Source organism: Phaenicophaeus curvirostris, chromosome 4, assembly GCF_032191515.1.
Source record: "Phaenicophaeus curvirostris isolate KB17595 chromosome 4, BPBGC_Pcur_1.0, whole genome shotgun sequence".
NCBI classification, from domain to species: Eukaryota; Metazoa; Chordata; class Aves; order Cuculiformes; family Cuculidae; genus Phaenicophaeus; species Phaenicophaeus curvirostris.
In genome coordinates, this window is record NC_091395.1 from 76,511,406 (window position 1) to 76,537,755 (window position 26,350).

General features: G+C 46.1%; 1 protein-coding gene across 1 annotated transcript in view; it reads left to right on the plus strand.

The window, feature by feature from the left end:
- The window catches only part of ATRN (attractin), a 198,600-nt gene that overhangs the window by 142,257 nt on the left and 29,993 nt on the right, over positions 1 to 26,350 (plus strand). Inside the window, exons 25-26 of the mRNA XM_069856613.1 lie at positions 2,284 to 2,345; positions 13,053 to 13,131. Coding sequence (XP_069712714.1) covers positions 2,284 to 2,345; positions 13,053 to 13,131 — 141 coding nt within the window. The remainder of the gene's footprint in view (positions 1 to 2,283; positions 2,346 to 13,052; positions 13,132 to 26,350) is intronic.

The following is a 26,350-nucleotide window of genomic DNA, read 5'->3' on the forward strand; positions in this document are numbered from 1 at the left end:
AATGAGTTTCTTGCGAATGGATAAATGAATCTTCTACTGTCATTTAAACTTAATTAAAAATCTATACTACTAGGAAATTAGTGCCGTATTTCTTCTACATCCAGAATGAACAGTCTACTTCTAACAGCCATTTCTAACTAAACTTTCTATGTAACTGAATTAATTAAGTCCTAAGAACAGATTATATTAGGGGAAATTAAGTTCTAAGTAAGCAAACCATTAACAATTATGATACTAAATTGTCTGTGACACGGATTGGTCAGGTTTAACGGCACGAAGTGTTTTCAGCTTGTGAGAAATAAATTGCAGAACCCAACCTAGGCTCTTCTTTTCAATCCATGTAAGAGAAACGGATCCTTGGTTGAGTCTTCGCAAGAGAAGAGCTCCAAGAAGTAGAGGAAAGAACCACCACGAGTAAAGCGTTTGTAATGCTTCTGTCTGAAACAAATCCACGTTTTCCTTCTCTGCTTTAATGAAGCTTTAAGCTGCAAGAGGGGAGATGTAGATGAGATTTTGGAAGAAAAATTTTCCTATGAGGGTTGTGGGAACAGGTGTCCAGAAAAGTCATGGCTGCCCCATCCCTGGAGGTGTTCAAGGCAAGGTTGGATGAGGCTTGGAGCAACCTGGTCCAGTGGGAAGTGTCCCTGCCCATGGCAGGGGGTGGAACTGGATGGGCTTTAAGGTCCCTTCCAACCCAAACTGTTCTATGATGTGATATTTTAGTAGGAAAATACTTTGCCTTAAAGAACGGCCGGAATAGTTACGTGAACCATTGCAGTTACCACGCACTGAGTTTTAAAATAAAAAGTGAAATCATGCTCTCTTCTTTTTCTCATCAGAAGGGTGTTGAGAAGCACTTTATAAGGCAAAAATCAGCAAGAAACTATGTGTTTTCTTGTCTTTTCTAGGCAGTAAGATTGAGGTCACAAGCATCTGGTCTGCAGGTTTCAAGTTTCCTTTCCAGCAAAACAGAAGTTCAGCAACGAGGAGGAGCTTTCAGCTTGAGGGCATTGCGATATGTTCATTAAGAGAATTATTTTGTTCTGCTTCTCTAGCATATTATAATGATATTTAAAGCAAATATGATAATAGAAGGTGTTCTGGAGCAACAGAGTAGTTGTGGCTGCCCCATCCCTGGAGGTGTTCAAGGCCAGGTTGGATGGGGCTTGGAGAACCTGATGCCGTGGGAGGTGTTCCTGCCTGTGGCAGGAGGTGGAACTGGATGATCTTTAAGGTCCTTTCCAACCCAAACCATTCCATGATGCTACAAACAGTAATCCAAGCAATAACTCATTTTTCATATTGTCATCATTTGTAGCATTTGACTGCAAGGAGAGATTGGTTAATTTATCCTAACGATGCCGTGACAGAGTTTATTAAAGGGAATAGCCCCCCACAAACGATGCCTTAAGCGTATTTAATATCCTTGGAACGCGTTTGGAAGTGGAAATTTCAGTTTAGTTTTGAAATGATTTCGGTTGCTTCATGAAAGAGTTAATACCCAGTTGTGGGGCCGAGGTTGATAGTCAGAGGAAATAGGAGGTACCTGGAAAGAACTCCTGATTCCTAAATCTGCAGCAGTTGCCTTGCTCTTGGCTTCCCTCCCCTCTGCTTTGTTATTTTTAACCAGGCTCCCTAATCTTCCCTTTTGCCTCTAACCACCTCCCAATTTCCTGTTCGCTTCTTCCCTCTGTTTTTTGTCCAAAATTTGCGCTTGTTTTTCCCTTTTCTCCGCAGCGAGTGAGGGGATCGCAGGGAAGGGAGTTAAGATGAATGCCACAGCTGTTTTTACAGTGTCCATTATCTTCTGTGTTTCGTGCCTTTTTGCTGCTCTCGGTGTAAGTTGCTTATGGAAGGAGGGTTGTTTTTTGGAAGGATTATTGGAACAGGAGCCTGCAATTCAAACTGTTAAATGTACTCGCTGGGTATTCAGGGATTAAAGATGCTCTGATTTTAGCTCTTCGAAACTTCTGGGCTCTTAACTCTTTGAACTGGTGGTTTCTCCAAGGTTCACTGAAGACTCTCCCTTGGACCTCGCGGGGAGAGGGAGATGTTCCTTGTTTAAATTCATTTTTTGCATCTGTGCTTGCCAAATAACCTGAAGTTATCATTTCTTTTCTTTTTCCTCTGAATATTCCAGTGTTTTTTCATACCAATGTTCACGAATCTGAATGGGCTTGAGGAAAGATGTATTTCATTGTGATTTTTTGCCCTCAACAACTCATCTTAGGTCTGAATTTCCTTTCCACTAACTAATAGAAAGCATTTGCTTTTCTTTTGCAGATTGCCTTCTCCCAGCACAGCAACTTTATGGACCTGGTACAGTTCTTTGTGACATTTTTCAGGTACTTTTCATTTAAGACAGCTAAATATTTCTTCATTAGGCATGTGTGGGACTTGGTTTTCAGTTGAGTATTTAATGGTTTGTTGCTTTGGGGATTTTATTTAAACAACCTCCTTATAGCACAGCCTAGAAAATGGAAGCCTGAACCGTGTTTATGAAGTAGTTCTTTAGGAAACATGTTAAGAAAATTGTCTACCTATTTTTGCAGATGCATCTCGTCCTGTGCATGCAGGGAGAGGGAGTTTTGGGGTGGGAGAGGCTTTTGGAGGAGCAGTTGTTTCTAAACTGGTGTAGAATACGTTTTCTCACTTGCTGCATCACAAAAAATAATGTAAGACGTAAAGAAATTGCAGATATTCGCACTTTGTCAAACACAAATCATAAATTAAGTATGGGATTTTGCAAAGAGTTAAGCATGGACTCATGTCAAACTCTTAAGGTATCACCTTTTGGTTTTAAACTGAACTCTGAAAACTCATCAGCTTACATACTAACATACATTTCAACACAACTGAAGCCAAATAACCTTTGGTCCCTTCTCCTCCTCTCTTGTGAGACCTCATCTGGACTCCTGTGTCCAGTTCTGGAATCCCCAGCACAAGAAGGAGATGGAGCTGTTGGAACGGGTCTAGAGGAGGCCACAGAGATGATGCGAGGGCTGGAGAACCTCTGCTAGGAGGCCAGGCTGGGAGAGTTGGGGTTTTGAGCCTGGAGAAGAGAAGGCTCCAGGGAGACCTTAGAGTGGCCTTCCAAGGCCTGAAGAAAAGCTGGGGAGGGATTTTTTTCAAGGGCCTGGAGTGATGGGACAAGGGAGAATGGCTTTAAATTGGAAGGGGGAAGATTTAAATTAGACATTAGGAAGAAATTCTTCACAATGAGGGTGGTGAGGCCCTTGAACAGGCTGCCTGGAGGAGTCATTGTTGCCCCATCCCTGGAGGTGTTGAAGGCCAGGTTGGATGGTGCTTTGAGCAGCCTGATGCAGTGGGAGGTGTCCCTGCCCATGACAGGGCGTTGGAACTAGGTTATCCTTAAGGTCTGTTCCAACCCAAACTATTCTGTGATTCTATGAACTGCTTGGTAAAGTCATTTCTTACTGTGAAGCAAACTGATGGTTCCCTAGGAGTCAGAACCAACAGAAGCGATTTCAGTGCTTAGGGGTGTGATTTAGTAGTGGACAGGTACAGTTGGACTAGGTGATCTCAAAGGTCTTTTCCAACTTGGGATTCAATGATTCTATACATTAGGGAAAACTTCTTCACTGAAAGGGTTCTCAAGCACTGTCAGAGGCTGCCCAGGGAGGTGATGGAGTCTCCATCCTTGGAGATGTTTAAGAGATGGGTATACAAAGTGTTTATGGATATGATTTAGTAGTGGACAGGTATGGTTGGACTTGATCATCTCAAAGGTCTTTTCCAACCTAGGGATTCTCTGATTCTATGACTTTAATACCTATTTCCTCTTCTATCCTCCAAAAAGTAAAGACCTTAATCAAGTTAAACATCTCCCACAGCGTTGCAGGCCATCTCTTTGTTTCAAAATTGAATGTGTTGGCATCTGTTTTAGGAACTGTTAATACTCCACACATACAAACCAATACTGGGTCGATAAGGAGAACTTCCTCCAGAGCGAAATACACGGAGTAACCATCTTACAACCTGTTTTAGCGTCGGGAATATTGTGCCCGTTCTGAAATAAGCAGTGGGGATAATACCTTGCTTTAAATTCCACGCTAAGTTTAATTAAAGCAAGCAGCTCCAGATGGGTCCTTCAGGCAAGTGGTTTATATCAGTATAAGTAGGTAGCTTTTACCGAGTAAAGTGTGGTTTAATGCAGTCCCAAGTGAACAGCAGGCTTGAACCACCCTCTGCTCCCATTGATGTGGAGTAAGTGTTTACTCCTGGATCAGACTTAACCACTTGTTCCGCTGAATCCATCACGGTCAAGGTCTTCCCTAACGATCTTTGTGGCTGGGTACTTATATAGAGAACAAATAGTGAAGCAGTTGGTTCCTTATTGGTTCCTTAGTTACTTTTTAATGCCATCTGTGCGTTAGAAATGATGCGTTAGTTCTTTACAGACCCAGATCCACCTGTGTACGAGAGATTGAAACTCTTCAATATGAATGAATTCAATCCTGGGACCGGTGCTGTTTGATATCTTCATCAATGATATTGACAGTGAGATTAAGTGCACCCTCAGCAAGTTTGTTTGAGGCCATTCCCTCTCATAGAATCATAGAATAACCAGGTTGGAAGAGACCCACCAGATCATCGAGTCCAACCATTAAATCATTGAGTCCAACTCATCCTGTCCCCTGTCACTTGGGAGAAGAGCCCAGCTCCCTCCTCTCCACAACCTCTTTTCAGGTAGTTGTAGGGAGCAATAAGGTCTCCCCTCAGCCTCCTCTTCTCCAGGATAAACACTCCCAGCTCCCTCAGCTGCTCCTCTTGTTCTCCAGCCCCCTCACCAGCTTCGTTGCTCTTCTCTGGACTCGCTCCAGAGCCTCAACATCCTTCTAGTGGTGAGGGGCCCAGAACTGAACACAGGATTCGAGGAGCGGTCTCACCAGTGCCGAGTCCAGAGGGAGAAGAACCTCCCTGGACCTGCTGGCCACGCTGTGTCTGATCCAAGCCAAGATGCCATTGGCCAGACACACCTGTTGTGTCTTTGAGACACACAACATTATGGAGAAGCCGTGCATTCAAACAGCATCCAGTAGTGCAGAGCAGGAAAAAACACGACTGCTGGATTTGATTCCTTTTCATTACAGAGCTCAGATACAGTGGGTGGGGAGGGGTGGACCTCCTATTTAGAGGTGCTGTTTGGCTCTTGGAGCTCCTCTTGGAGTCGGTGTTCAGCATGAGGTCAGGTGTGCGGCTGTTTGTTAGCATCACTTGATTTTACAACACGTTAGCATTTTATTTGAAGCGAAGAAAATGTCAGTGGATAAAGGTTGGGTAGAAGGAACGGTGAAGTGATGGGGTCATTAATATTGCACTCGAATTGGAGCCGCAGGAGAAATGACGTCCTAGCCATTGTTAACCTTTGAGAAGCTAAATTAGTTGCGAGCAGTTTAAGCTGAAAGAGGGGAGATTGAGGTTAGAGATGAGAAACATTTTTTCCTGTGACGTTGGTGAGGTGCTGGAGCAGGTTGTCCAGAGAAGTCGTGGCTGCCCCATCCCTGGAGGTGTTCAAGGCCAGATTGGCTGAAGCTTTGAGCAACCTGATCTAGGAGGAGGTTGGAATTGGCAGGGGGGTTGGAACGGGAGGAGCTGTAAGGTCCCTTCTGACCCAAACCGTTCCATGATAAAGTAATTTGTAATTATTTAATAGATTATTTAAGAGCAAGAAACATAGTTATAAGTCATCTCCCCACAACACGCGCATTAACCGTTAGCTGATGAGCCTCCAGCACTCTTTAAAACATGGATTATTCCCACCCTGCCACACAAATCTGAACTTGCACACTCTGTCTGCTTTTATTCTATACTCCATGCTCTTCACCACAGAGAGGACCTTCTCTCCGCTTCAGGTATCCTTAAAGCTCTTCAACCAAGGAGGCTTTAATTTTGAACTGCCTGAAAACTTCATCAGCACTTTGATGCAATTCATTCTCACGAGGAGAGAAGAAAATCCAGCTGGTGTATTAAGGCCCAGTTATTAAACTCTCCTATGGTGTTTATCAACATCAGAATTGCTACTAAAACCAGGCAGCTTTAAATGCCAAAATATACGGCAACTTCAGCACTAATAACGCTGTAACACATAGAGGTCACTTAATGATTTCAGAAAGCACCGCAGTGATTACTTGAAACACATCCCAAATTATTTTGATGAATTGGGAGCAATTTAAGTGCAATTTAAAAGTAAATTTTAATATGCCGGAGAGTTATAAGACACGTTTTTAAGTACTGGATGCATTAAACCTCGAAATAATGGGAGCAAGTGCTAGAGGTGCAGCCCAGAAGGCCAAACGTGTCCTGGGCTGCATCCAAAGCAGCGTCACACCAGGGTGAGGGTGGGGATTCTGTCCCTGTGCTCCACTCTTGTGAGACCTACCTGGAGTCCTGTGTCCAGTTCTGGATTCTCCAACATGCGAAGGAGATGGAACTGTCGGAACAGGTCCAGAGAAGGCCACGGAGATGATGCAAGGGCTGGAGCACCTCTGCTATGAGGCCAGGCTGAGAGAGTTGAGGTTGTTCAGCCTAGAGAAGAGAAGGCTTCGAGGAGACCTTACAGCAGCTTCTAGTACTGAAAAGTCTCTCACTGTGGAGAGACTTCTTACAAGGGACTGTAGTGATAGGACGAGGGGGAATGGCTTTAAATGAAGGTGGAGATTTAGATTAGACATTAGGAAGAAATTCTTGATGCTGAGGGTGGTGAGGTGCTGGCCTAGGTTGCCCAGGGAAGCAGTGGCTGCCCCATCCCTGGAGGTGTCCAAGGTCAGACTCGTTGAATCTTTGAGCAACCAGATCCAGTGGGAGGTGTCCCTGCCTGTGACAAGGAGTTAGAGCTGGATGATCTTCAAGGTCCGTTCCAACCCAAACTGTTCTATGATTCTATGATACCTGACTCTTGCAGAGCTGCTGAGCTGTTACAAGCCCAAGAATATTTCCATCCACTTTACCTTCCTTTCAGAAAACGGAGGAGGAGAAACAATACAGAAGTGTTGTTTGAGATGGGGGAAGGTGTGGAGAGCGGACTTGAATGAACAGTGGGGTTCAGGATTGAAGGGACGCTTGGTAGGCTGTTACTTTTGAAGGAGGAAGAATCAGAAGGAGCAAGTGAAGCAAGTCCTGCAGCAAAGGTTTATTTTTATGGCCATTTGGAAGTGGCTGGATATTCACAACTGGCAGAGCGAGCGCTAAGGCTGTTCAGGAGAAAGCAGGGTAGAGCGCAACATTTGACTCGCCAACTGTAGGCTTTCGCTCCCAAATCGTTCTCCAACAGCTCTCATTCCACACAACCGTTTCTTTCCACTGCTTCCAGAATTTACGTAGCTGCTTTCCAGGAGAAAGTATGGAAAAAAAGCTTCTTTAAAGCTACTGATGTGAGGGCAGGTCTTTTTTAACTTCTTTCAGGATGGTTTAGGCTGATTAAACCCAGCAAATCTTGACTTTGCTCTCTCTTTGAGGCTCTTCCAGCCGGTGATGGACTGCAGCCCAGCAATCAGGTGCTGCCTTTTATTCCTGGTGGAGTCTTGCTAAGGGAAGGAAATTCAAGGGGAGAAGTAACTTTCCTTAGTGGTTTTATAGCTTTTGTGGGTGTTTGCTGCCTCCTTGTGACAGCACAAAGACATGTGGTGCTGTTCCTTTGAAATACAGGGTGAGCATTGTAGAAAGAGCTTTTGTTAGTCTTGAATTGCTGACTCCTCTCCGTGCTTTCTTCAGGAAAGTCTTGGTGCTGGTGTCAGAGGTGAGGAAGGAAAGAGAAACCTAGGAAAGGCTCTAGCATGTGGAACGTTGCATTTTGGAAAGGGGACTGAATATAGAATCATAGAATGGTTTGAGTTGGAAGGAACCTTAAAGATCATCCATTCCTATCCCCCTGCCATGGGCAGGAGCACCTCCCACTGGCTCAGGTTCCTTAAAGCCCCATCCAACCTGGCCTTGAGCACCTCCAGGGATGGGGCAGCCACGACTTCTCTGGGCAACCTGGGTTACTGCTGCTACTGGATTATTGCTCTTCAGGGAGCACTGACCACGTTGGGCCTCAGAGATAAAGCAATAATTGCACTTCAGAAAGGCTGTGGGTTTCTTTGAGGAAAAGGGAGCTTACAAGGAGAAGGAAGGCTTAGCCAAGCCACTGAATGTCATCCTCAGCAAGTCGGCCAATGACACCAAGCTGTGTGACATGGTCAGCATGCCTGAGGGAAGGGAGGCCACCCAGAGGGGCCTGGACAGGCTTGAGATGTGGGCCTGGTGAACCTCATGAAGTTCAACAAGGCCAAGAGCAAGTTCTTGCTCCTGGGTCGGGGCAATCCCAAGCACAATTACAGGCTGGGCAGAGAATGGATTGAGGGCAGCACTGAGGAGAAGGACTTGGGGTGCTGGTGGAGGAGAAGCTCAATGTGAGCCAGCAATGTGCGCTCACAGCCCAGAAGCCAACCGTGTCCTGGGCTGCATCCAGAGCAGTGGGACCAGCCGGACAATGGAGGGAGTTCTACCGCTCTACTCTAGACCTCGCCTGGAGTCCTGTGTCCAGTTGTGGAATCCTCAGCACAGGAAGAAAATGAATCTGTTATGGCAAGTCCAGAGGAGGCCACGAAGATGATCTGAGGGCTGGAGCACTTTGCGTATAAGGACTCCACACCTGGAGTCCTGCATTCAGTTCTGGAGACCTCAGCACAGGAAGGACATGGATCTGTTGGATTGAGTCCAGAGGAGGCTACAGAGATCATCTGGAGCACCTCTGCTGTGAGGCCAGGCTTAGAGAGTTGGGGTTGTTCAACCTGGAGAAGAGAAGGCTGCGGGGAGACCTTAGAACAGCTTCCAGTACTGAAAGGGGCTCCAGGAAAGCTGGGGAGGGGTTCTTGTATCAGAAACGGCGTGACCAGCAGGTCCAGGGAGGTTCTTCTCCCTCTGTACTCGGCCCTGGTGAGACCGCTCCTCGAATCCTGGGGTCAGTTCTGGGCCCCTCACCACAAGAAGGATGTTGAGGCTCTGGAGCGAGTCCAGAGAAGAGCAACAAAGCTGGTGAGGGGGCTGGAGAACAGGCCTTATGAGGAGCGGCTGAGAGAGCTGGGGGTGTTTGTCCTGGAGAAGAGGAGGCTGAGGGGAGACCTCATTGCTCTCTCCAACTCCCTGAGAGGAGGTTGTGGAGAGGAGGGAGCTGGGCTCTTCTCCCAAGTGACAGGGGACAGGACAAGAGGGAATGGCCTCAAGCTCCTCCAGGGGAGGTTTAGGCTGGACATCAGGAAAAAATTCTTTACAGAAAGGGTCATTGGGCAGTGGCAGAGGCTGCCCAGGGAGGGGGTTGAGTCACCTTCCCTGGAGGGGTTTAAGGCACGGGTGGACGAGGTGCTGAGGGACATGGTTTAGTGATTGATGGGAATGGTTGGACTCGATGATCCTGTGCGTCTCATCCAACCTGGTTATTCTATGATTCTATGATTCTCTTTATCAAGTTGTGCAGGGACAGGACAAGGGGGAATGATTTTAAGCTGAAAGAAGGGACATTGAGATGAGATCTTAGGAAGAAATGTTTTCCTGTGAGGGTGGGGAGGCCCTGACCCAGGTTGCCCAGAGAGGTGGTGGCTGCCCCATCCCTGGAGGGGTTCAAGGCCAGGTTGGATGGAGCTTGGAGCAACCTGATCCCGTGGGAGGTGTCCCTGAAAATCCACCTAGTCCAAACATGACCTTGTCCAGGAGTGAAATACAGTTTCCAGGTGATGCAGATACGCTGCTCTCACACTTAGTCCAGCAGGAGGGAGCTTCAGGAAACAAAGGGAAAGACGAAAGTATGAAATCCTCCATCAATAATGCATGTTGGCGCCCTTACCAAAAGAGCAATCAAAGATTTAATGTATGCGCTTTAATAGCTAATAGGGGCATGGTAGTTTTTACTGCTAAAATCAGTAGTAATCCCACACCTCTGAAAAAGGAAAATAAAATAACCATTAAAATTGCTTGTCTAAACTGTTTGTGTTTGCGGAAAGATGGCCAGGCTCTTACCGCAAAGTAATGTCAGATTTTAATATTTAGGGCAAATGTGGGCGAAGTGATTTGGAATACACACTTCTTGAAATGAAAAAAGCCAAACAAATCTCTCTGTGATCCTGCTTAAATTTAGAATGAAATAGGCATCGTAGGAGTCTTTAAAAGCCGCGCAGACGTTTTAATGCTGAAGTCACCCAAGTGCCAGGTTTTTAATACACTATGGGATAGTAAAACCTATTTCTGTGCCTACCTGGATTAGGTTTGTCTGTAGATAATAGAATCATAGAATTGTTTGGATTGGAAGGGAGCTTAAAGATCACCCAGTTCCAACCTGTCTGCCATGGGCAGGGACACCTCCCACTGGATCAGGTGGCTCAAAACCCCATCCAACCTGGCCTTGGACACCTCCAGGGATGGGGCAGCCACAGCTTCCCTGGGCAACCTGTTCCAGTGCCTCCCCACCCTAACAGTGAAGAAATTCTTCCTTATTTCTAATCTAAATCTTCCCCTCTCCAGTTTGCGCCCCTTGTCCCATCACCACAAGCCTTTGTGAACAGTCCCTCCCCAACTTTCCTGTAGTCCCTTCAGGCACTGGAAGGTCACTATAATGTCTCCTCAGAGCCTTCTCTTCTCCAGGCTGAACAAGCCCAACTCTCTCAGCCTGTCATCGTAGGGGAGGTGCTCCAGCCCTCTTATTATCTTTGTAGCCTCCTCTGGACCTGTTCCCACCAACATCAGACCATTATTTATTATCTCTGATACACTAACTAAGCTTGAAAAATAGGACTGCGGTGCCCACTGGCTGCCCTTCGAATGTTTGGTGCTTGATCACACACGGTTTTCAGTCTTCTGCTGAAGACTTTGATGTTGCAGAGTTGGACTCCGCGTTGCTGAAATGGTGCTTGAAGGCCAAACTGTGGAGTCTCCTCCATGGAGCACTGTGAGGAAAGGGAAGAGCAGGGAACTGGTGGGATGAGCTTGCATCAGTCATCATTCATGGATTTGATGGGTCCTGAGCAGCCTAGTCCAGTGGGAGGTGTCCCTGCCCGTGGCAGGGGAATAGGAACTGTATGATCTTTAATGTCCCTTCCAACCCAAACCATTCTATGATTCTTTGATCATAAGCTGTGGCTTTTTGGTCAGCAGTGCAACTGTAGCTTCATGTCCAAGTGGAAGTCATTACCTGGTTTGGGATAATCCCAAATGCAAGTACAGGCTGGGTGGAGAATGTATTGAGAGCAGTTGTGAGGAGAAGGACTTGGACATGTTTGTGGATGAGAAGCTGAACACGAGCTGGCAATGTGCGCTTGCAGCCCAGAAAGCCAAGAGTATCCTGGACTGCATCAAGAGTAGTGTGGCCATCAGGGCAAGGGAGGGGATTCTCCTCATCTCTTCTGCTCTCATGAGACCACACCTGGAGTCCAGCATTCAGTTCCGGAGACCTCAGCACAGGAAGGACATGGATCTGTTGGATTGAGTCCAAAGGAGGCCACAGAGATCATCTGGAGCACTTCTCCTGTGAGGCCAGGCTGAGAGAGTTGGGGTTGTTCAGCCAGAGAAGGCTGTGGGGAGACCTTGGAGCAGCTTCCAGTACTGAAAGGGGCTCCAGGAAAGCTGGGGAGGGGCTCTTGATCAGGGACTGCAGGGATAGGATGAGGGGCAACATTTTTAAGCTGAAAGAGGGGAGATTGAGATGAGATCTTAGGAAGAAATGTTGTTGCCCAGAGGCAGAGAGAAGGGGCAGTGGTTCCCCCTTCTGCAGGAATCCCTGTTCAAGCCTACAGAGCACAGCAGTCGGCGTAAATATTGCACTTTAGGAAACAAATCATCTATCCTGTTAATCTTCCTTTAAGCACTCTTTAAATACGCGCTAGAGTTGGGGGAAGGAGGTGTGGAGACATTTCCTTGTACCCATCATCACGGCACTTGAGAAGAGAGGTGTTCAGATACACAAAAGGCAAAATTTTCATCTTAGAAAGCTTGCATGCCTCGAAGTTGCTCATTAAGTATTCAGCGTGATAAGATCATAACTGTCAATAAAGTTGGCTTTTATTATTATTATGATATCTGCTTTTTGTTAAATCGGCTTCTTTGCACTTTCCCTCGAAGTTGATAAATCTCTTCATCCTTTTCTTCTCTTTACGTTGAAGAAAAGCAGTTTACAGTTGGGGAAATCAAGGAATGCCTGTAGTTCTGCAGCAGCCAGTTCAAAAGAAGCCAGATAGAATAACTATATTTTATTTTTATAATGTGGAAAAGTAAAAATAGTCAATAATCTCTGCTTCTTTCAAGGCTTCCCTTGGTTATCTTCTCGCTTTAGATATCACTAGAGTTGAAAGTCTTGGGTTTGTTCATTCTGGAGAAGAGAAGGCTGCGGGGAGACCTCAGAGCAGCTTCCAGTAGGGAAAGAGGCTCCAGGAAAGCTGGGATGGGGCTCTTGATCAGAGAGGACAGGGATGAGAGGAAGAGGAACAGCTTTAAGCTTAAAGAGGGGAGATTGAGGTGAGATCTTAGGAAGAAGTGTTTTCCTGAGAGGATGGAGAGGCCCTGGCCCAGGTTGCCCAGGGAAGTTGTGGCTGCCCCATCCCTGGAGGTGTTCAAGGCCAGCTTGGATGGGGCTTGGAGCAACCTGATCAAGTGGGAGGTGTCCCTGCCCATGGCAGGGGGGTTGGAACCGGATGGGCTTTAAGATCTCTTCCAGCCCAAACGGTTCTATGATTCTGTGGAAGATACTCAATAACCGACTTTTCCAATTTGATTGAATCTTTCGCCCTTACTCTTCTGATTTCCTGGTGAAAGGTGGTGTATGTCATACCAGGAGGCCAAATTGGTTACTTTCAAACAACAGTTGTCTCTGAAAATACTTCTGTGTCCTTCCTCACCATGTCCTGAGCACTGACCTGGGCAAAACACTTGTATTTTCTCTCATCAAAGTACCTTGAAGTATTATATGAACTTTTTATCTAGCTTTTTGCTTCTGCTAGACTTTTTCAGCTGCCGTTAAGTTATCACTGAGGCCAATAAGTTGTTTTTTTCTCTTTCTTTTCCAGTTGTTTCCTGTCTTTGCTCCTGGTGGCAGCTGTGGTTTGGAAGATCAAACAAAGTTGCTGGGCATCGCGACGAAGAGAGGTTGAGATGAGAAAATTCAATGCTATTTCTTAAATGTCTTTTTTATAGTCGTTCTCTCTTGTATTTATTCTCATATGCATGGCATTAACCTTCAGTTAAGGATAAGCTTCACTAATCTATAAATGCTTCTGTTTGAGGGTTTATAATAGTGTATTTTCGATTACATTTTCAGTGACAAATGATGCTATTTTCGTATCCTGATGCTGCAGTTTCTGTGAAACACAAAAAAAACAGGGCTGAGTGTCCTGAGTTCCCAGAACTCGGGTTCCAGACGGCAGAAATACAAACCCACCACAAATGAGACGATTCTTTACATCTCTTTTGAAAGAGGAGGTTTCTGCGCTGAGGCTCTGAACCACATTAGCTCTGGCTTTAATCTCTTAAAAGAAAGGCTAATCCCCATTTTCAAATTAAAAGCTTATCTAAATGTTTCGGGGTTGGTTTTCTGTTTGTGGGCATTTTTTTTTTTCCCTGGAACATAGGAGCATAAGAGAAAGGAGGGAGAAGCCGCCCACGAGTTGGAAAGCTATACTGTTCTACTTAAAAAAAACCAATTCCTAGTGCCAGAGCTTTCCCCGTCACTGACCCATGGACCATACCAGTTTCCCAGCTTTTTCTTGTTTGCAGTATATAAACAAGTCATAGAATCATTAGATTGGAAAAGACCTTTGAGATCATCAAGTCCAAGTGTACCTGTCCGCTGCTAAATCATATCCCCAAGCACTTCATCTAGGTGCCTTTTGAACATCTCCAGGGATGGGGACTTCACCACCTCCCTGGGCAGCCTCTGCCAGTGTTTGATAGCCCTTTCAGTGAAGAAATCCTTCTTAATGTCTAATCTAAACTTTACCTGACAGTTTAAGGCCATTCCCTCTTCTCCTACCACCTATCACTTGAGAGGTGAGACCAACACCCATGTCTCTGCAACCTCCTTTTAGGTAATTGTAGAGAGTGAGAAGGTCTCCCCTCAACCTCCTCTTTTCCAAGCTGGACAACCCCACATTCCTCAGCCGCTCCTCATAAGACTTGTTCTCCAGACCCTTCTCCAGCTTTGTTTCTCTTGTCTGGACGTGCTCCAGGACCTCAATGTTTTTCTTACAGTGAGGGGCCCAAGACTGAGCACAGTATTCGAGATGCGGCCTCACCAGTGCTGAGTACAAGGGCAGAATGATGCTTTACACCCCCAAAAATGTGGTTTCTCCTTTCTTATCCCTGATTAATGTGGTGGCTTTTCCCCACAACGCCTTTTTCCCCTGCTTCTTAACTTCATGTGCTCAGGGTGACCGGGATGGCCAGTGTGTTGTCACTCAGTAGCGTACAGAATGTGTCCTTATTTCTCATTTTTAAGCATAAATGAAGAAATTTATAGTGTGGAGAATCCAGTTCTTTGTGCCACAAGGCAGAAGACCACACGTCCCAGGGCTTTTCTTGCTGTGGGGAGCACTAAAAGCTGGAAGACTGAGCTCTGTGGAGCGTACAGATATAGCAGAGGTTCAGCTCTGCCTGGGAGTATTTTTAGGAGCTTTGTTTTGTGCAATCTGTTTACTTGTTTGCAAAATGAGAGGATGCAAAAGGAGAGAAAGCATCGTCCCTCTGTACTCAAGCTGCACCTTAAATATAGAATCATAGAATCACCAGGTTGGAAAAGACCCATCAGATCATCGAGTCCAACCATTCCTATCAAACACTAAAGCATGTCCCTCAGCACCTCATATCATGTTCAGTTTTAGGTGCCTCAGTACAAGAAAGACACTGAGTGGCTGGAGCGTGTCCAGAGAAGAGAATGGAGCTGGGGAAGGGGCTGAAGAACAAGGGAGCAGCTGAGGGACCTGGGGTTGTTTAACCTGGAGAAGAGGAGGCATAGGGGAGACCTCATTGCTCTCTACAACTTCCTGAAAGGAGGTTGTGGTGAGGTGGGTGTTGGTCTCTTCTCCCAGTAGCAAGTGATAGGGTGGGAGGGAATGGCCTCAAGTTGCTCCAGGGGAGGTTTAGATTGGATATGGGGAAAAATTTCTTTCCTGAAAGAGTGGCAGTGGTTGAGTCTCCACCCCTGGAGGGTTATAAAAAGCATGTGGCCATGGCACTTGGGGACATGGTTTAGTAAGCACAGTGGTGTTGAGCTTATGGTTGGGCTGGATCATCTTCTCCAACCTTAATGATTCTACAAAGCTCTTGTCAGCAGCCGTCACCCAGCCGTGCAACTGTTCTTTTCAAGGATGGTTTATTCTTACGTAGTAGTTGATCAAGAGTTTTCTGGGGATTAATTTTTACAGTGCTGAAACTCTGTGTGAGTGCCCATTTCATGCATATCTTCCAGAAAAATCTCCGTCTGGTAGTAGTTTCTAGTGGAGTAGAGGGAATACTATAAATTTATTCAATCCGAGGATCTCTTTCTTATAATAAAGCAGGATGATGTCTGATAACTCTTTTCTTCCTATTTCTGCTTAAGGTGGTTTCGCTCTTACTAATGAACTCAAATGCAGAACATAACCAGTGGTTTTCAAACAGATAACCCTTAATCTTTGAAATAATTAAAGTCTTTGAGGTTTTCTGTATCCTCTGAAGGTAGATAATTTTTTACTAGGCCGGCTGGTTTTTTCCTTCTCACTTTCTTGCCAAGAAAGCGAGCTGGAGTCAGCAAAACATTCCCTGTTGGCTCCTGAGGTTAAATGTTATCTAGGAATGTGTAAGGAATAGAGACCGAGAAGTAAACACTGTGCTTTGTAGCTCAGTTAAAATATTTTAGCGACGGCTTAAATGAAAAATGGCTCTGAAAATTAAGTTACTTGCAGACTGATGCATGTTTTAAGGAAAAAAGCTGGAGCGCTAGCAACATATTGGTGTGTTTTAGTTTAAGCTCGGTTTACATGTCTGGATGTTCACTGGGTAGTTCATCACGGTGTTATTTTCCTTGCAGATTCCTGCCTTTTGCGGTTATTTGTCTTGTTCTTCCTTTACATCTCGTGACTCGATATCTCGTCATTCATAGTTCTCTGCTGTTCCGTTCCTCGTTGGTTAGAAATACTTGTGGAGCTTGAGAAAACTGTTTTAAATCTTTGTCGTGCCATTAGGGTGGAAAAGACTCTTAAGATCGAGTCCAGCTATTAACCTAACACTGCCAAGCCACCTCTAAACCACGTCCCTAAGCATCACATCCACACGTCTTTTAAGTAGTCTTTAAATATTAAAAGTCTTCAGAAACAAAAGTCTGCCCAGAAGTTCTTTGGCTTTTTGATGTTCTCCAAGCTACAAAATCAACTTACAGAGCTTTTCTAACACAGACTCTCAGCCTTTAAAGGTTAATAGTTAGAATAATCACAGAATGGATTCTATGGGTGGTTTCAATTGGGAAAGGACTTTAAGATCATCGAGTCCAACCATCAGTCCAGCCCTGCTTAGTCACCATTAGACCACGTCCCCGAGTACAACACCTACTCATCTTTTAAAGTCCTCCAGGGATGGGGACTCCTCCACCTCCCTGGGCAGCCTCTGCCGGTGCTTGACAACCATTTCAGTAAAGAAATTCCTCCTGATATCCAACCTAACATCCAACCTATAATGACTAAAAGAAATTTACCACACTGGAAGTGTTTGGAGGATGTTTCTGAGGTGGGTGGTTTTTGGCTTTGCCATCACCTCGAGTTGTGCATGGAGTAGTTTACATTGGATATTAGGAAATATTACTTCACGGAAAGGGATATCAAGCATTGGAACAGGCTGCATGGGGAAGTGGTGGAGTCACCATTCCTGGAGGGATTTAAAAGACATGTAGATGTGGTGCGGTGCTTAGGGATGTGGTTTAGTGGTGGCTTGGCAGTGTTGGGTTAATCATTGGATTCATTTATCTTAAAGATCTTTTCCAACCTAAGTGGTTCTGTGGTTCTATGCTCCCTTTGCTTTCCTCTTCATCCTTACAGGAATCTTGGGTCACAGAGTTTGTGGGCTGGACTGGGAAAACCAGATGTTATCACTTTTTTTTCTCCCCTGTAAACTGCTGACGCACTTGATGGAGACCATCTCCTCCACTTCCTCCATCTCCACCACCTCCTCCACCTTCTCTACCACCTCCACCTCCTTTACCTCCTCTGTCTCTTTCACCTCTTCCACCTCCACCTCCTCTACCATCCCCACCTCCTCCACCTTCTCCATCTCTTCCATCTCCTCCAACTTCTCCATCTCTTTCCTTCGTAGTAGAATTTAGAAGCTGGGAGGAAGGAAAGGGGATTAAGCGGCAGTGGCAGGACCGCCGAGTCAGAGAGTATTCTGCAAGCTTTAAGTTAATGTATGTTGGAGCCCTGGAGGGAGATATTTCTCTGGTTTGGGTTGTATTTTTAGAAGTAGTCAAGTTACATTCGCCTGCCTCCCGTGGGTTGCAATGTAGTAATTCCGCGCGTGTTCTCTAATCTTAACCCCAAAGTAAGCAAAATAAAATGCAATCTGCAGGTAATTCCCAGCTATCAATCGCTTCTGCTTCCAATATCGGCACGGCAAGCGCCTAACTTCTTATCGCGGTGCAGAGTGAGAAGGAGATAGCTGCAGCTTAATCTGAGATATGGAGAGGACAGAAAAAAGGAGTGTGTTGAAAGGTCTGGTAGTCAAAATGATTCAGGCAGTATTGCTGGGAGAAGTACAGCTCTGCTTGGTGTGTCAGGTTAATGGAACAGAGCAGCATCATTTGATTGAACATAAATGTACATTACTCCTTACCGAGAAAGCAGCGTAGCACAAATCCACAATCTACATCAGGATCTGGTGAAATATATAAGTTTCTGCTGGCTTTTTTTCATCCTTTCTGCTGTTTCTCCTCTCTGACTGGCTGCTTGCACATGTCAGTTGTGCCTAAAGGGTCTTCTGGGTGTGCCTGGAGAAGAGGAGGCTGAGGGGAGACCTCATTGCTCTCTCCAACTCCCTGAGAGGAGGTTGTGGAGAGGAGGGAGCTGGGCTCTTCTCTCAAGGGGCAGGGGACAGGACGAGAGGGAATGGCCTCAAGCTCCACCAGGGGTGGTTCAGTCTGGATATTAGGAAAAAAAATTTCACAGAAAGGGTCATTGGTCCCTGGCAGAGGCTGCCCAGGAAGGGGGTTGAGTCACCTTCCCTGGAGGGGTTTAAGGGACAAGTGGACGAGGTGCTGAGGGACATGGTTTAGTGATTGATGGGAATGGTTGGACTCCATGATCTGATTGGTCTCTTCCAACCTGGTGATTCTGTGATTCTATGAAACACGATGTGTTGAGTGTATTGGTGTAGGAAAATGCATTTTGAGAAAAAGTTCAGGCCTTGCAGAGTATCAGACTTACCCTGAAGTGAGAATGGGAACATTTTGTGTCATTTCAGGGATGGAGGAGATGGGATTGTAAATTGTGTGTTTATTCCCTCTCCAGTGAACACTGACTTTAAGTATCTTCAGACATCTTAAAGAGGGAAAATGGAAATAAAAAGGACAGCTTTTATAGGAGACTTAGGATGAGGTGAATGATGTTGGGAAACAGGGATAGGAAGCCTTTCTGTCTTGTCTTTAGAAGATGACATGTGAAAAGCATTAAGGTGGTAATAGAGGATAATGCACAAAACCCGACAGCGGCGTTAGGAATTTAACATCCCTGCCTGCTCTCAGGAAATTTCTGCTGTATCAGTTTATTTTAGCATCCACATCCTGTTCTCTTCATCCACGGGCTATTGCTCCTCCTCCTCTTCGAGCAAGAAATAGCTCTTCTTAACGTTCCCAGCAAAGGGAGCGTGGAGACTGATTTGGCTGACCCAGGGTAACTGTCTGCATGAGGGTCAGCTGGATCGTTCCCCGTGCCCTGATGGGATGTATTGGGAGCATCAGCACCAACCGCGTACGGAGATCACTAAATTTGGGTGTCTAGAGCTCAATTGCACCCTTAACCTACATCAAATTGTCTACCTTTTGTCTCCTTTCTTGCCAAGAGGAAGGTTCTTCTCCCTCTGTACTCAGCACTGGTGAGACCGCTCCTCGAATCCTGGGGTCAGTTCTGGGCCCCTCACCACAAGAAGGATGTTGAGGCTCTGGAGCGAGTCCAGAGAAGAGCAACGAAGCTGGTGAAGGGGCTGGAGAACAGGCCTTACGAGGAACGGCTGAGAGAGCTGGGGGTGTTTATCCTGGAGAAGAGGAGGCTGAGGGGAGACCTCATTGCTCTCTGCAACTACCTGAAAGGAGGTTGTGGAGAGGAGGGAGCTGGGCTCTTCTCCCAAGTGACAGGGGACAGGAAGAGAGGGAATGGCCTCAAGCTCCACCAGGGGAGGTTCAGGCTTGGCATCAGGAAAAAAATTTTCACAGAAAGGGTCATTGGGCACTGGCAGAGGCTGCCCAGGGAGGGGGTTGAGTCACCTTCCCTGGAGGGGTTTAAGGGACGGGTGGACGAGGTGCTGAGGGACATGGTTTAGTGATTGATGGGAATGGTTGGACTCGATGATCCGGTGGGTCTTTTCCAACCTGGTGGTTCTATGATTCTAAGACTCTCCAGGACTGAACATTTTTGCTCTGTGCTGCCCACCTTCTTCAAGATGGGGTTTATGTATTGATTTACTGCGGGGATTATCTTTCTTCTTCCCGGCCTCATTGCTGAAACGTTTTATTCTGCCAAGCGTATTCAGAAGGTAGCAGTGCTTCTTTTTCCACTGGCATCCTACGCCGTAACTTCCATGAACACTGAATACCATTTAAGCAGGAGAGGTTTTTTGTGTTCATTTGTGCAGCAAAGACTTTGCAAGGGATCTGTGCTGTCTGCTATTTATCACCCTGCCTTCATTTTCTTCCCCTTCCTGCTCTCACCTGTTAGTATTTCATTCATCTCTTGTGTCCTCTCTGTTAGACTGTGATTTAGGGTATCCTCTGTCAAAGAAAAGGAGGCAGGTTTGGAGTATTTTCAGACTGCAATTGTAAATCAGGATCTTCATCGCTGCCTGGAGCCTTCAGCAATGCTTTGGAGGGACCAGATATTAGCTTTGTGCAAGGACTTTGAAAGGTCAGGTTGCAAATGTCCTCAGGTTTGGGCAGTCCCAGGTGCTTTGGAAAGCTTCTAAGAAAAACTAGTGCTGGTGCCTAACTTTGCTGCTGTTTTCTCTGAGCTCTCAGTAGCTGGTTGCCTTGTAGACCTTGTTTGATAGAACCAAAAGTGCTATTCAGTGTCTGTTGGCTGGCAAGAAAATTGTAGAATCATGGAACCATAGAATCATAGAATAATTTGGGTTGGAAGGGACCTTGAAGATCATGCAGTTCCACCTCCCTGCCATGGGCAGGGACACCTGCCACTGGATCAGGCTGCCCAAGGTCCCATCCAACCTGGTCTTGAACACCTCCAGGGATGGGGCAGCCACAACTTCACTGGGCAACCTGGACCAGGGCCTCACCACCCTCATCGTGAAGAAATTCCTCCTTATGTCTAATCTAAATCTGTCCATCTCCAGTTTATACCCGTAACCCCTCATCCCATCACCACAAGCCTTTGTAAACAGTCCTTCCCCAGCTTTCTTGTAGCCCCTTTCAGGTACTGGAAGCTGCTCTAAGGTCTCCTCAAAGCCTTTTTTAATTCAGGCTGAACAAGCCCAACTCTCTCAGCCTGGCCTCGTATGGGAGGTGCTCTTCAACTTGTTGTTAGTGTGGCATGAAAGGGAATCACGAATTGGAGGAATGAGAAATCATTGCAAGCAGACAACTTGTACAGAGTCTAGATTGTATTTTCAGCACACTTGGTTGTCTCATCAGGGTGAAACGTAAACCTGTGTATGTATTTTTTTAACAATTAGGGACCATTTACTTCCCAGAATACTTGTTCCCTGGAAAATAGACTGAAATGGTTGAATGGGTTGGATGAGGCTTTTAACAATCCATCTCCCATCCAATGGGAGATGTCCCTGCCTGTGGCAGAGGTTTGGAACTGAGGTCCCTTTGAGGTCCCTTCCAACCCAAACCATTCTATGATTCTGTGATTAGGATGGAAGATAGCGACGAATGCACTTCAAAGCCACTGCACCATGTTCTGATCTCACATCAGTTTCACACAGGTGGATTCAGACATTTCAGAAAGATTTGGTAGTGAAGGGGGTTTGGAACTGGATGGGCTTTAAGGTCCCTTCCAACACAGCACAGGAAGGGCATGGATCTGTAGGAGCAGGTCTAGAGGAGGCCACAAAAATTATCTGAGGGCTGGAGCACCTCTGGTATGGGGACAGGCTGAGAGAGTTGGGGTTGTTCAGCCTGGAGAAGAGAAGGCTCCAGGAAGACCTCAGAGTAGCTGTCAGTACTGAAGGGGGCTCCAGGAAAGCTGAGGAGAGGCTCTCTTGATCAGAAATTGCAGGGATAGGATGTGGGTTAATGGGTTTAAGCTGAAAGAGGGGAGATTTAGATGATATCTTAGGAAGAAATGGTGCACAAGTTGCCCAGAGAAGTTGTGGGTGCCTGGTCCTTGGAGGCGTTCAAGGTTGGAAGGGGGTTTGAGATCTAGTGTTAGTATCGTGTGTAACCAGTTATTGGAATCCTGTGTCCAGTCTGGTCTCAGCAGTGTCTCGGGTGTTGCAGATGGAGCAGAACAACGTTGCGGGATTAATTTGTTGTCTGGAAGACAATCGAGAGACTGAAGCATCACCAATTACTCATTTTATCCAAGGAAGAACATATTGAGATTTGATGATGTGAGTCGGTGTCTGTGAAAGGGAATCATAGAAGATTCATGATGACATGAGGGGCGTCTAAATGATGAGCCAGAGGCGTAACACCCAGTGTTTGCAACTGGGGCTAAAAAGTCAAAAGCTGTTTTGTTTTTCTCTTTTTAATGGTGAGAGTAGCAATGCCAGCTATTTTTTTTTAGTAACATGGCTCTCAGATCCGAATTTGTTTGCTTTTAAAAGGACCTTTTCTAGGTCAATCCAAGTCATATGTGTGGAAGTCACACGGTGCAGTTCGGTGGCTCGTACTCAGCAGGAGGTCAAATCAAATAATCGTAACTTTTTCTGCTACCCCTAAATTTAAAATCTATGAATGGGAACCAACTCATAGTGCCTGTAGGCTTTTTCCAAAATACAAATGCTCAGTGCTCTCTGCAGTGATCTATGTGGATTTGGTCACCAATGGAAGGAAATTATAGCAGAAGTAGGAGATGCCCTGAAGAGGAGAAACATCTCACAGTATTAATGTTGACAAGAGGTTCCAGCTCATGGGGAAATTGATGGTCCATTTTTGTTTGAACATGCTTCTGTCACTTCTTTGTTTAATTGAGCTCATCTCTGATTGAACTTGCAGATGGCCAGTTACAGCTGATCATTCATAGCTGTAACACGTTCATGTGAGGAGCTGGAGCACCTCCCATATGAGGCCAGGCTGAAAGAGTTGGGGTTGTTCAGCCTGGAGAAGAGAAGGCTCCAGGGAGACCTTAGAGCAGCTTCCGGTACCCAAAGGGACTATAGGAAAGTAAGGAAGGACGTTTTACAAGGGTCTGGAGTGATGGGATGAGGGGAAGCAGTTTTAAGCTGAAAGAGGGGAGATCTTAGATGAGATCTGAGGAAGAAATGTTTTCCTGAGAGGGCTGTGAAGCCCTGGCACAGGTTGTGCAGATAAGTTGTGCATGTCCCTTCCCTGGAGATGTTGGAGACCAGGTTGGATGAGGTTTTGAGCAACCTGATCCAGTGGGAGGTCTTCCTGCCCATGGCTGGAACTGGATGGACTTTGAGATGCATTCCAACCCAAACCATTCTATCATTCTGGGACAGTGGCTGTGGTGAATTCATAACTATATGGAAATTACCAGTTCCTACGTTTATAAGTAGATTAATAAAATGAGAGCATAGTGTTAATTTTGTGTGTAACTCGGATGTCTCGGATGTTGCAGGACAACATTGCAAGATGAATTTGTTATAAGACACCTTGATATCAGGATGTCAATCCCTTCCATGGTGTTGGCATCCAGCTGAGCTCTACTCACGTGGTCTTTAGTGGTGTTGCCAATGGAGAATGAAATTTGTTCTGGGTAGTAGAATCATAGAACAATTTGAGTTGGAAGAGACCTTAAGGATCATCCAGTTCCAACCCTCCTGGTCATGGGCAGGGACACCTCCACCAGACCAGGCTGCTCAAGGTCCTGGCACTGAACACCTTCAGGGTTGGGGCATCCACAGCTTCCCTAGGCAACCTGTGTCAGGGCCTCACCAAACTCACCATGAAGAATTTCTTCATAATGTTTAATCTAAATCTTCCGCCTTCCAATCTAAAGCCATTCCCCTGCATCCTATCTCTCGAGACCTGTGTAAAAAGTCCCTCCACAGCTTTCCTGGAGCCGCTTTCAGTACTGGAAGCTGCTCTAAGGTCTCCCCGGAGCCTTCTCTTCTCCAGGCTGAAGAACCCCAACTCTCTCAGCCTGGTCTCACAGCAGAGGTTCTCCAGCCCTCAGATCATCTCCGTGGCCTCCTCTGGACCTGTTCCAACAGTTCCATCTCCTTCTTATGTTGGGGATTCCAGAAGTGGTCACGAGACTGCAGGTGGGTTCTCATGAGAGTGGAATAGAGGGGGCAGAATCCCCTCCCTCGCCCTGCTGGCCAGACAGATAAAAACCGTCCCAATAAAGAACCGTTGGCCGGTATTTGCAATGATGAGGTGGACTATCAAGCTTAGGAGAGTTTAGCCATGTTTAAAAAAGGCCACAACTGGATTTATGTTGAAGCTGTTGTCGTTTCAGTCTCCTAGGTCTCTCTCTGATGATAGGAATCAGTCTTAGAGGTGTCTAATTTAGCTATTTGGAAGAATCGGTGAGAGAAGCGGCGTTGGGTAATTATACCAGAAGAGCTGTAGTCAATCAAAGGTGTGCTCTGCTCTTGTATCGTTATCTGGTATTGGTAGATATTTCAGTCTGCCCGGACCATGTACTTCTGTTGTTTAGGAAAGAAATGATATCTTATTATTATTATTAAAGGTCAGGTTGTCTCTGCCCTCCTGGTGGGCATGATTATGATGAATAACTTATCTTAATCAGCCCTGAATTAAATATCTTCTGTCATTTCAGCTTCCCAGCAGCTTTGCTTTCTGGTTTGTTATAGTTCTGAAGTGTGGAAATGCCTGGTGAGAAGCATTTGAACATTAATTCTCTCCTCCCTCTCTCTTTCAACGTCGCCTGCAAAGTCAGTTACAAAACTAATTAGCTGACATTAATACGTGCGCTGCTCTAGGGGCTTAAAAATTTAATTTTCCCTGATGATGGAAGTGTCAGGGAAAATTGTTTGTTTGTTGACTTACATGGTAGTTAATGTAATTGTAGCTAAATGCTTTAAATCACTTATTTCTGAGACAATGTGGCTCAGCATCGTGGAATATTTATATCTTCTATGGTTGTTTCTTTGCTGATGCTCCTTTTTAGGTTGGAGTAGGTAACTCCAACGGCATCTCCTCTTCCCACCAAGGTCACCTGGTGACTGTGATGTAAAACAAAGGTTCCCACACCGGGATGTATCATAGAAAGACCTGAGTTGGATAGGACCCACAAGGATCATTGAGTCCAACTCCTGTCCTGCATAGGACAACCCCAACATTCGTACCAGGGCGTTGGCCAATACTTCTTGATTATTGTCAAGCTTGGTGCCATGACTGCTTCCCTGGGGAGCTGTTCCAGTGCTCCACCACCCTCTGGGTGAAGAACCTTTTCCTAATGCCCAACCTAACAACCTGACACATCTTCCTGCCATTCCGTATGGTCCTATCATTGGTCACCAGAGAGAAGAGCTCAGTGCCTGCTCCTCCTCCTCCTCTCTTTCTGAGGAAGCTTCAAAGTGAAGCATGGTGACACCTGCACACATAGACATTCAGCTCCATCTGGCTGTTGTTGCCACCACCACCGAGTAGGATGCCTTTTCCAAAGGCCCTTGGGAACCCCAGGAGGGTGGTGTCCTCTTCCCACACTGGCTGTCAGCAACCTGTGAGCTGCATCTTTGCAGATGACATTCCAGGAGAGCTCTGGGACACGTTCTCAGGGCAAGGTTGTCTAAGTTAGTCATGCAGCGGTGCCTGGAAGTGGGTGGTTGATAGTTGATGTGCGTACGCGAGTATGTATTTGTGCACAAAAGGGATGAGCCACCTTCTGAATTCAAATGAAGCTCCTACAGCAATTCAGGACGTGCAGGAGTCAGCTCAGAATGCCTGTCTACCAGTATAACCACTCTACTCACTATGTTTTGGAAGGACAGGAGGGCTCTCCATCCTCTGACCTCAACAAAATTGCCGTGACTTCAGTTAGCAAGTGGCAAAGTCAGTGCTAATAAGCCTTGCTGGGGGAATTTTGTTCCACTTTGCTCAGTATGGAGTGAGACCTTTAGGTATTTGATTCAATTGCATGTTTTATACATCATGCAGAGCCTTGGAGGGGCTGGAGAACAGGTCTTACGAGGAGCAGCTGAGGGAACTGGGGTTGTTTAGCCTGGAGAAGAGGAGGCTGAGGGGAGAGCTTACCACTCTCTACAACTGCCTGAAAGAAGGTTGTAGCAAGGTGGTTGTTGGTCTCTTCTCCCAAGGGATAGGTGGTAGGACAAGCGGAAATGGCCTTAACTGCATCAGGGGAAGTTTAGATTGGACATTGTGAAAAACTTCTTCACTGCAAGTGTTATCAAGCACTGGAACAGGCTGCCCAGGGAGGTGGTGGAGTAACCATCCCTGGAGGTGTTTAAAAGGCAGGTAGATGAGGTGCTTGGGAATATGACTTAGTAGTGGACAGCTACGGTTGGAGCTAGTGATTCATTCAGAGCTGATTTCAGAGTATCCTGCTTTTTCAGATTGCTGTGGACAGCGTGGAGAATGCAGCTGGTGATTTTTCTTGTTCATAAGAGAATGGAGCTGGATTTTTCCATGTGGCAGTAGAGACCCAGTTCAATTTAGGCTGATTGTAGCCTTAGGTTTCCAGCACCATCCCAAAGTCAGTGCAGCCTCAAAGGCTGTAGTATGAACCCTCAAAAGATCGCCTTTAATGATAGAATCATAAAGTCATTAAGGTTGGAAAAGACCTCTAAGGACATCCAGTCCAACCACCAGCAAAACACCACTGTGCCTACTAAACCATGTCCCCAGGTGCCCCTTCTACACATTTTTTTAACACCCCTAGGAGACTCCACCACTTCCCTGGGCAGCCCCTTCCGGTGCTTCACCACTCTTTTAGTAAAGAGATTGTTCCTAATGTCCAGTCTAAACCTCCCTTGACGCAGCTTGAGGCCATTTCCTCTCGTC